The sequence below is a fragment of the Nymphaea colorata genome, chromosome 1, assembly GCF_008831285.2.
Source record: "Nymphaea colorata isolate Beijing-Zhang1983 chromosome 1, ASM883128v2, whole genome shotgun sequence".
In the NCBI taxonomy this organism is placed as follows: Eukaryota; Viridiplantae; Streptophyta; class Magnoliopsida; order Nymphaeales; family Nymphaeaceae; genus Nymphaea; species Nymphaea colorata.
The window spans coordinates 34641851-34653559 of NC_045138.2; the positions used below are offsets into that span (position 1 = coordinate 34641851).

Sequence of the window (11709 nt, forward strand, 5' to 3'; positions counted from 1 at the left end):
CGATGGTACCCGTGGACTCGACTAGCGATCAAACTTCCTTAAGCACCTACAATCAAATTATTGTTGACAAGTGCAATTGTCAGGCGGTCAACCTGCGCAGTAGATATGCATGTATGAGGCATTAATTTGAGCACTGTGGTGGGGGAGCCATGCTCACGCGCAGGCAGGATGAGTAATAATCAAGATTCTTGCAACACTACAATTAATTGATGATCCAACCTTCATTTGGGAATGAAATGAGAATACAGGAGAAAGAAGACGGTGGTATCCGGTGGGGTTGTCGACATGGAGATCTAGTAGAGTAGGGGATGGCTGGAAAATGCCACACTTAGTGTGAAGAGACTCCACCAACCGACTACTCTTGTACTTCAATTGGCGCAAACCCAAAGAGCACCACTTCTCTATCTCTCTCCGTCCTTTTTCCTTCCTTCCTGCCAAACCCACCATCAATCTGGTCTGGCTTTTATGTTACTTTTCCATGCCGCGTGTTCATTTTCCTACCAGGAAAGGAATGTGCCATATCTCTTTCTTTTTCTCTCTCTCTCTTAGTGGTGTGCTTCTCCCAATTTTTTTCTATAAATATCTGTCCATCTTACCGCTTCCTTCATACTTCCCCTCTCTCTCACGTACACAAATTCGAGATTCTCTTCGGTTTGATCTCTCCGCTTGACACCTTTGTTCTCAGGTACTTCAATTTTTTATCCTCTTTACAATTTCTCAGCCGATAATGCGGTTTCTCTTTTATGGCTTCGCTTTGAAGTGAGGAGAACTCTTACTCTGTCGACGTTAGTCTCGCGCATGCACATACACGTACACCAACACACATTTGGGGAAAATAGCGGTCAAAGGAAACTGCTCTCGATGATGCATGAAAGTTGATACATACACTTAGCATACAACCACTTTCTTTTCAAGGGTGCTATCTTGATGGTATTGAAAAATATTAGTTTAGAATTATGAGTGCCATTATGAAGGTTAAGTGGACTGGTAATTGTCTCTAAGCATTCCCCCATCTCCTCTCTCACTCTTTTTCTCCCTCTACCTCCATCTTTACTATTGTTTGTTGACATCTTGTCACTGTTTCTGTCTTGAATGGATTCTCATTTTTTTTATCGGCTCTCTCTCTCTCTCTCTCTCTCTACCTCCATCTTTACCATGTATAACTAATTAAAACAAAGATTTGATGTCTTGAAGGGCCGGTGTTTAATAAGTTTAATGCAACGACGAGATAGATTCTGTTGATGGGGAAGGAAAGAGAGTTGCACGGCTGGCGGTGTTTGAGCTGCATCAAGCACTCGAACATAATATGTATACGCAAATTAAAGTATACACCTTCAAAATGGGCAAGTCCCGCACTTGCAAAATTAAATATCGTACAAGCGTTTCTCGCCGCTGGGAAAAGGCGAACATACTTTTTTCAGGTATTCCTCTTGAGTGAAAATTCAACAAGAGGAACCTATCTGCGGAGCATTGTAATCTCAATATGCACACCTTACCTTACCATAAGCTGCGGACTGCGGTTGGTCATCATCTTCATATTTTTGCCACCGGTGTTGGTTGCTGCATGCGGAACTAGCTATGAGATTCCAAAGCGGCCGCCGGCCAGCTGGATATTTCTTCTTGGACTTAGCTACTTCCCAGAAAGGGCGGTTTAAAATATAACGGTTTAATTTCCTTTTGTTCCAAAAGCAGTAATTTTTCAGCAGCCTATCAGGACCTAGACAAGTTTGATTCAAGACCACCAGGAGGTGTGGAAGGAGTTGGATGCATTTCATGATGAGGATGCCCATCGGGCTCCACCACTCGGACAATGGGTTCAGGACCATTAGTTCATTACTTTATTAAAATTCCAAACAACACGAGGCTTCTGAGTAGAGGCTACTACTACTGGTGACCCGCCCTGCCTTCAGAGTATTAATTGCTCGATGAGTTTTTTTTCTAGTATTCCTCTTGGCAGTATGCGAAAAAGCACATGATCCTGACTTTCTCGTCGTTTTAATTTCTAACAGGTACCCTTCTTTAATATTGCAGATCACCAACTTGTAGGTTGTCCGTCTCAATTATTTAAAGAGATTCACCATACCTTTTGGGGGAAAACCCAGCGTTAGCAGATTTTCCACCTTCATCGAGTCACAGAAAGGTGTGTGCATGATCTTCTTCATCTCATTTCTTTCCTTTTCTTTCTGGAGTTAATGGCCATTGCACCACACAGAAGCTTTCTTTTTTCTTTTCTTTCTTTTTTTTTTCTTACCCCATGGTGAAACCGGGGGAGGACCACGAGCAAGTTGCTCTGTCGACCCCTCATGTTTCGAAAAGGGCACTCCACAGCATGTGTACTTTAGCTAGTTCAGAGCCAGAACCTTCCCTCTGCTTTCTTGCAATCAATGTGAAATTTGCATCCTAGAAGTTGTGGTGGAGAAACTACTGTATCTACAAACCCTTGTGACATTCCAGGCTCAGCTGTAAAAACCTTACCGTGCTCTGGCTCTCTTTCCTTCCTCCCGACCCTTCCCGCACCCCAACCAACCTTTTTCTCTTATTATTTTGGGACAATACCTGCGCCACATTCCAAGGAATTCAAATAATTTGCATTCACATTGCATTAAAGGTTTTGATGCCACGCCCCACCATTCGGCTTCTCATCCAACTCAGCCATTAGAGTTGTAGTTTCTATGCAATGCCTTCTTTCTCAAAGGGGAGAGGGGGTGTTGGGAGGGAGGGGAGGACATGACTTTGTGTTTCATCAGAACTTGAAACTAATCTCATGTATGCGTAACGTGGAAGGAGGATAAGCTTAAAAAAGAATTCAGAAAAGGACGTCTTGCAGGAAGATCAGGAAACAAACTAAAAAAGCTTTTAGTGTCACGAAAAGTAGATAATAATATAAACAAAGTTGCATATGCTTTAGGAATAGGACCGGCATATTGAGAATGTTTTGCTTCTCTAAAATGTTGCAAAAAAGAAAAGAAGGTCGCATGGCATTATTTAAAACATTTCTCGATAATGGTTGTGCTATGGAAATGCATGGATGAACGCCACTCAACTGAGACTGAACATGGATCGGACGCACGGCCAATCATGACCCTGCCATGGGCCAGCAACAAGCTCATATATCTCATTTCATAGGCGCCATATTCACTCATGGGCCACCCTCTCATTTATTAGTTTGTAGCTGTGCCAATTGGATTGGTCATGTCGCCGATCGTTGGTGCAGTTACGCATAACTGATAATTGAGCGGGGGCCAACCTATTACTATGGTAGAAAAACTTTTGGCCTTCATCCTGCTGCATAGTCTAACTATAGTTTACATACGAAATAATAAGCTTGCTTTCAGTGGAATGAAGATGAATTTGGTTAGCACGGTCTAAGCCTTGTAAAGGTTCATGCTTACTGTGTTGCCGTAAGCTTGTTTATACACTATAGAATAATGTTCTGAAGTCCAGAGGCTTAAGTTTCTTCCAAATATTCTAAACTTCAAAATTCAGTGTCTCTCATTCCACATAACCTGCAAACCTGCCTCATCTCTAAACTATATGCTTCTCTCCGTCACATACCAACTTCAAAATCTAGAATCCCAATCGCCGATCAAGAAAGAGGTTCGGAAACTGTATAGTTCTAGTGAAGATGTTTTGAGAGGATTCTACGACTGAGGAACTCGAGATATATAGAATCAACTCACAACAATTTGGGCAAGTGAAAACCCAAGACGACCAAATTCATATAAAAATGTCAATCCTTATGAGAATCATTTGGTTCTTCTACGGGCGCATTCTTCGAGAATATCTATTTTAACAACAGCCAAATATCCCAAGTTCAAAGAACAATGGCTGCGAATGGCAGCAAAAGAATCCAGGAGAAGAGAAAATAGTAACATTACCAGGTAGTTGATCTCTGGTTGATGTATACAGTGACATGCACCCACCATGTAGGAGTGGGTGGATTCAAATAAAATAATTTGGTTTTTCTGATAATATTATGAATGTGCAAGGAGTTGTAGCCGTAGAGAAAACCACAGGCATGCAGTTGTGATACTTCCTGCATAATCCAGTTGTCTATAAGCCAATACAACTTAACTGTTCTTGGTAAGATCCCTGAACATGTCAAAATAAGTTGCACCGAGTTACAACCCTCTCTCGCTCTCTGCCTTTGAGAATAACATTCGACGAGATAATTGTTGCCATCTCCAGTAGAAGTTGAACGTGACTTCGATGTAAAAAGAGGCTGCAACCCGTTAGTTAGCAGATACATCCAGCGCTCATCATCCACTCCTGCCTCCCCTGAATTCGCCTTGTAAATTATGGCTCTAATATGTCCACTTGGCCACTAGGAAAGGTACTCGTAAAACAGGTCTGTTTTTCTTTTTTGGAAAGCATGGAGCTGTTTAAATTTTGTTACCGGTTACTTATATGTGAAGCAACAGAAAGGCCAAAGCCAGTGCAGTAGTAATGAGGTTTCCGGGCTACCCTCTCTTGCATTTAGAACCCTTTCATGTTTAAACCCCCCTGGGGTCCAGTCATAATGCTTATGCTCATAGGCCTCCCAACTTTTTCTAGTGAAGGGTCGCCTGTTGCAAGTAATAAACGGTAATTCACGCGCCGTAGAGGTATAGAAAGGTGAGACTTATGTTCACATGGATGGTAAGCCTTGTGACAGGACTCTCTGGCTGGTGTAAAACCTCCCCACTACTTTAGAATATGACACTCCACCGCCTATGGTTTCCAAGTATGAAATTCGACCGTCAAGAAAATTACGGCTACTTGAACTATTATATGTGGCACAACACAGCCGCAAGTTTACAAATATCCATAAAAGGGAGGTCTGCAGTACTCTTGTGGTTCTGCAATCTTGTATCGTTTCGGTCTTCGAGTTAGATCAATTCTTAACATTGCTTGTCTCTGCCTTCCATAGATGGACTCCTACCCTCCATTCCAGAAGATGTACAGTACCTTATTCCAGGATCAACACAAGTTGAACCATGAGCCCGTCGTCCAAGAGTTGGAGCTGCCACTAATAGACCTCGATCAACTGAAAACAGGAGGCCGAAGAAGAGAAGACTGCTTAAGAGCTATTGGGAAGGCTTCATCGGAGTGGGGCTTCTTTCAGGTTGTGAATCACGGCATATCCAGCGACCTCTTGAAGAGGATGAGGAGCGAGCAGGCCAAGGTTTTCGGCCTGCCATTCGAGAAGAAGGCCAACGAGAAACTCATCGACTTCTCTACCAACACGTATCGTTGGGGTGCACCTTCTGCGACCAGCCTTCAACAATTATCCTGGTCGGAAGCTTTCCATATTCCACTTACGAAGTGTTCAGAATCTAAAATTCAACACAACACCCTGAGGTACTACTTTAAACGACATTCCTTGGAACTTTTGTTTTCTTACACTTATATATATTTCTTTACTGACAGAAGAATGTTATATATGAATTGGTACGTGCTTGGATGTTCATATTCCAAACGAAAACGAGCTTTCTTGTGAATTGGTTTGACAATCGATCTTTTAGTTTATGGTTTTATGGAGCCTTTGCGTTCATCTTAGCAAAAAAACATGTTCAACCTCTTGACATAGGCTCTGCTAGTTAAAATTGAAGAGGTAGTGTTGTTCGTCTTTATTCTGCTCCTATAGGCACGTTAGCTGATGTGTTTTACATGGTGGGTATGCTCAATGCCTGTACAGCATGGTGGCAGAGTCGCGCTACGGAAGGTGCGTCCATGATTAGGGCTGAGCTTATGATCTTGATTCTCTGGAGAAAGCATTGGTGGCTCTCAGAATTAGCAGAGCACCATGCAAACACTTTTTCTTCTTTATGACAAGAATCGATGGAATCCTTCCCTAGCTAGCTATCTCCTTTCTCAAAGGCCGACTTTTAGTTGTGCTTAGATGCATGCCACGTTTCCTTCCTGCACCATTTATAACAAGAAAGGTCGTGCTCATATAGTTTTCCATATGTCTGTGTATGTGGGCCAATCAGGAAGCAGGCCGGCCTATTAAAGAAGACCACGCCACGATGGTGAAAAACTTGTGCCTAAGTTCCTCGCTCTCTAGGGCCACCCTTAGCTCTCTTTACAGAAAATAAAAGGGAAAAGGGCCTCATATTTCTCCATTAACGTCTTACATCGGTCCAGATTTCAATAGAATGCCAGAAAATTTCTTATTCTGATCTCTTACGTTCTAAAGAAAAAGAAAACAAAAAAGGAATTGTTGGAACCCAAAAGAGAAAATTTCAAACTGTAAATTAAAGGTGACTGTTTAGAGAGCATAGTCAAGTGGTACTACTCATTTGAAAAATTCAAAGAACATGGCACCAATATTAGATAAAAAAAAAGTTAGCAAAGGCGAGGCGTCATTCAGGACGAAGAACAAGAAATTAGCAGCTAAAGTGAAAAGTGGAATAGCATTTTGTGAAGATGGACCAGTCCCCATAAAATCCAAGATATACTAGAGACGTGAGCACAAGGCTCACTAAATTGTATCAATGGGAATAGTGAGCCAAAAAAACAGTCAAAAAGTTCAAGCCTGAATTGATAACAACCACTGGAAGTGGTCCTGAAATTCAGAATGCACCTTTTTTCCAGGTTTGAACTCAGATTCCCTTTAGTATTCTGCACTGCACGTCCCAGCGTGTGGACATTTTACTGTAACTTTTGGAGATTCACAATTCAAAGTGAGGTTTGAATTAATTGAGTAAGGCTGACATGTACTTTATCTGAAAACTTCTTGATATGCCATATGATCAGCCGATACATGTACCAACCTATATTATCTTATTTTTTTCAAGTTTATATAAACCTGTGTGAGCCCCACAATATCATATCGTCAGAGGGATATATCATACCCTGTATATGCTCATGTTGATCCGTTATAGATAGGTTGCAGTTGACGACGACGAAGGGCTTCGAAATTCTCTTGCACCCTTTCTTTAGACATGGCATGGGCACCCAATTAGGAATGTGATAATGCATGGCTAACATCCAATCCCAATACTGCCTCGACCGGTCGTTTTAGATCTTCTGCATTTGGACATTCTTGAACCAAGTTTGGTTTTCAAATGTCAACTAAATTTGTTAATCTCTCAGCGTTCCTTCAGTATTGATGATGTACGATGATTGTTAATAAAACTCCATTAAATGTGTTTTTAATCATTTTCAGAAGAACGATTGATGAGTACGCGGCGGCCGTCTCAGACCTAGCACAGAAACTGGCTCATCTGCTGGCAGAGAATCTGGGATTCATGAGGACGAGCTATTTTGCGCAAAATTGTGGCTCGAGTTCATGCTATCTACGACTTAATCGATACCCGCCTTGCCCAATTGCTTCGGAGATTTGTGGGTTAATTTCTCATACTGACAGCGATTTCCTCACCATTTTGCACCAAGACCAAGTAGGGGGTCTGCAATTGAAGAAGGATGGCAAATGGGTCACGGTCAAGCCCAACGACAAGGCACTTATAGTCAACATCGGTGACTTGTTTCAGGTACTTAATTTCGTGCTCCCAGTACGTCTATAAATTAGTATAATATGCATCGGCCTTGTTCCTTTTACTGATATCGGGTTCCTAATAATTGAGATCATGGTGAATGACGTCGTTTGCCAGAAACAACTTTGTGACGCCTGGCTAAAAGGCTCTTGAATTGCAAAAGAATTCTGTCACCTTTGAGAGATCAATCACTCATCAACTCTATGTTATATATAAGTCGCATACAATAGGAGGAGTTGGTCTTTAATTTAAATCAACAGGAACCTGCTATATTACATATATGGCTTATAATATGATAATCCCCATCATGCCAACTTGGTTGGAGTCGATTGTTTTTAAGTCCAACCTTGTTTGCCAATCTAAGAGCAAAACTGAATTTTTTTTTATAGTTTTTTCAAATTTGCCTCACAACCTTAGTAGTCTATGGTGATGCTGCCATGCTTATTAATGTTTGGCTGTTTTTGTATGGGCAGGCATGGAGCAACAATGCTTATAAAAGCGTGGAGCATAGAGTGATTGCTAACAAGGAAGTAGAAAGGTTCTCTGTGGCTTTCTTCCTTTGCCCTTCCTATGATACCATTATACGTAGCTGCAGAGAACCTGTTATCTACAGGCAGTTTAGCTTTGGGGAGTTCAGGCAGCAAGTGCAAGAAGATGTCAGGAACACCGGCCACAAAATTGGACTTGCCAGATTTCTTGCTTGAACTGACTCGCATAAATATTGTTCTAAGATAGCAAACTAAACTAATTCAATGCGTGCACGATGAGGTTCCAAGTTGGCAGGTTGAAGATGTGCAAATAACAGAAGAAATTGATCGATTAGCAGGAAAAATAAGGCTTGGTTCGAGTTCATGTTCATGCTAATTAGTCTCGTAGGGATAGCGAACATTAATGGCCCATAGCAACAACGACATCGCAATAACGTAGATGTATGCCACGAGTATTCCATTGGCAGCTACAAGAATCAGGTGTCTGGCCTAATCTGTTGAGAAAGAAGTCGTCTGTGCAAGCCCTTTCTCATTGTGCATGTATTTGTTAGTTAGTTTCTTATATAATATATACATGTGTTTTCAGTTAGTGACGTATAAATTTGACGAACGGTCATTTTGCGTGACCTTGGGGCTCTTCGGGCTCGTCATCTTTCGAGATAAGAAATGAGACTTAATATGTTATCATGTCGTCGATTAAGATATACTTATGTGACGAAAACTTTTAATGTGTACCTCTCGTAGTACTTACCAGGTAGCCATGACTATGAGCCGACTCGTATCATATGATATCGGAGGTGAAGTACATAGCTGAAATTGGAAAGATTGATTGATCCGAGCGAACACTTGACCTCGAGTTTCGGTGAAGCATTCGCAACGACCCTTGTTTGAGAACAAGCGTTCCAAGGTCATCCTCTTCTTCGCCATTTTTCTCAAAAGTAAAAGCCCCCGTCACTCGGGAAGAAAAACATTGACTTTGAAGATTACCTTTCCATCCTCGCCCTTTCAAAAAGCAGGATTTCGCGCCGTAAACCTCCTCCCTCCCCTTCAAGTTTCCCACCGTTTCCTTCTTCTTCTCCTTTTCTAACCTCTTCTTCTTTTCCTTTCTTGATTTCCATTCCGTTCGCTATACAACCATCTCTCTCTCTGCTCTTTCTATCGCGGGTCGACAACATTTGATCGAGGTATGCATTCCCCTATTAACATTCTCTTCCAATTCTTCGCTAAATTCCGGAATATTATTGTTAGCTCGATTGGTCTTTGGAAACTCGAAATCAAGATTCACTCGGTAAATGCGATAGACTAGGATCTTGTTTTCGGTCCCTGCATTCCATTCTTGCGTTCTTCTGCGCAGAAATATATGCGACTTCTTTGCCTTCTTTAGAGTTTAATTGTGGATTACTACGTCTTACTTAAGTGAGATCATTCACCAGCTTAATCTTGTTTCTTATGTGAGAGATGACTCTGTTTTTTCCGCTTCATCTTGACATTGCTTTTTCTGCCATGCGCGACGTTTGTGGTGAATTTACTTCACTGATCCTGATTGGGTACCGTATGGTCCCTGGGTCGCGATCCAAACGTTGTCTTTGTTTTCCATTGGTTGGTTTTGCAGGAAGCAAGTGCAGGCCCTTGCTACCTTCTCGCTTTTATGGCCACACTTACGGTTGTTCATAGTTGATCATCGATATGTAGCATGTCTAATATTGATGGAAATGATGTAGAGATCGGAAGCACATGCGGTATGAGGCTACATGCGTGTGACAATCAAATGGCTTGCACCCTTTCATGTCCATGTCCCGTTTGAGCTAGTCGTTGCGTCCGCGTGTTGCTAGACCTTGTTTGAGACACATTTCCCTGTTTGCAGCTGATCTTTCTTATTGGATATCCCTCTTCTTGTTTTTTACTGTAGTCGAAAAGAAAAGAAGGGGGTCCAAATAAGGGTTCTTTGAGCGAAGCAATTTCCCTATAACTTGCAAATAGCCCTTTGAGCGAAGCAATTTCATCAACTGTCATTGTTGATGAGTGTTGCCTTCCCAAAACAAAAAGGAAATTCTGAGGGAAAAGCCATTGCTTGCTGTGACCCTGTAGCCTGTAGGATTATGGGGAAACTTTTTACTGAATTTTCCTGAGATTTTTATGAATTTGACTTTGACTTATTCGCAGTTGTCTCTAGTGTATTTAGAGTGGCCAGTTTTCCGCACATACGGATGCAGGGCCTACACTTGCTTCAAGAGAGAAATAGTTTGAGTGTTATACTACTAATATAAATTTTAAAAGAAACATCTTTCATTCAGATCGTCTACTAGACCCTTATCTGTTGTGTTCGAAAGGATGCAATCGTACATTGCTTCGTATCGGCCTACAGCACCGTACACTTACTGCAAATATGTGAAATAGACAGTTAAGGAACTGCTGACATGAAGACAGAAGCTGATCATTTTACCTTGGAGATGGTTTTGATGCAAACCAAAATTTGTTAGGAGTATGGTCAACTTTAATCGTGGCCATAATGCTGTTACCTGCGGCTAGCGCTGACCAACATGACATTCGTCACTTTACCAAGTATTCAATAATAAGCAATAAACCTTATGTTGTAATACGATTTTCATTCTTCTACTGTAGCTCCTAACTTGATTGCCGTAACAAAGCCCTAGATGTCGAAAACTATTACTTGTGGTTGAAGTGTACCTAAGAAAGGTGACATTTATTTTTCCAATGGAAAGAAAATTTAGAGAAGCTCGTTTGTTGGTAGTAGGCATCCGTCTTCCTGTATACTAAGAAGTTCACCCTCGCTTTTTTTTTTTTTTTTTTTTTTACGATCCGCTTGTTTGTTAATGGATTGATTTTTGCTCATTTGTTAATTTTCTCTGTCGCTTTCTTCTTACCTCCATGTTTCTCAGTATTGATTTTGACGACCTCTATTTCTTGCTCGTCCCCGGCCATTTTGGCTTACTCAGTTCAGTTGCCACCTCTAGTAACTTTCTAAAACTCACTGCTACACTTCTACATCTCACATGCTTCTTGTCATCTTCTATCCTTATAACCAAAGACAGAACATTAACCCTTGAATAATGACAAGCAATGACCAGCAGTGGTGTCCGTTCAATAGGTCTTATTGCGGATCACTGTCTTCTCTCCACAGCTAGATCAGTATGGCACCTCATACCGTCGGTAGTACGGCAGTTACTCATGCCTTAGATTGCGGTAGGATGCAGAGGACTCCTGAAAATCACAAACACAAGCACGAGGCAGTATTTAGCAGGGTGTAGGATCCCCTTGGTGGATAAAGTTATTTGATACATGATATGAGATGCTGGCAAAAGACGAGGAGGGATTCTGAAACCTTCGAGGAAGTTAAGAATTTTAACAATCGAAAGGCTGTATAAGGCTCGAGATTTCGTTAATGCGGATCCATGAAGGATGATCATAAGAAAGATACATTGTAGGATCTTTTCCTACTTCTTCGAGAACCAGAACAGATGGAGCTTTACCGTCTATGATCACTCCCCCAGTAGAAAACTCTGGGATAGCACGCCAAGCTTTCCCCTACGATAGATCACGGTGGCATTTGAGCTTACGGCTAGGCCTTTAGAAATATAGATTTTAACCTGAGTCGCAACGGGAATGTGACTGATGCTTGCGATAAATAACATTCATTACCACGGTCTAGTGTCTTTTGAACGACCTAGAATTTCCTTTTTCGTGTTGATGAGGAAAATTTCTAATCTGTAAAAAGATGACGG

At 41.5% G+C, this 11709-nt stretch overlaps 1 protein-coding gene across 3 annotated transcripts; it reads left to right on the top strand.

Annotated features, from left to right (window-relative positions):
- The first annotated feature begins 619 nt into the window (after nt 1-619).
- LOC116251414 (gibberellin 2-beta-dioxygenase 8-like) lies at nt 620-8573 on the top strand. Of its 3 annotated transcripts, XM_031625693.2 has the most exons (6): nt 651-685; nt 761-1890; nt 2032-2140; nt 4910-5340; nt 7151-7475; nt 7952-8573. In XM_031625693.2, the coding sequence occupies exons 4-6, from the start codon at nt 4910-4912 to the stop codon at nt 8180-8182; spliced, it is 987 nt and encodes a 328-aa protein (XP_031481553.1). In that variant the 5' UTR covers nt 651-685; nt 761-1890; nt 2032-2140; the 3' UTR covers nt 8183-8573. The 3 variants fall into 3 exon arrangements, with proteins under 3 accessions (XP_031481535.1, XP_031481553.1, XP_031481542.1); XM_031625675.2 differs by lacking the exon at nt 761-1890 and having other exon boundaries at nt 620-685; XM_031625682.1 differs by lacking the exon at nt 651-685 and having other exon boundaries at nt 695-1890.
- Nucleotides 8574-11709: the final 3136 nt, after the last annotated feature.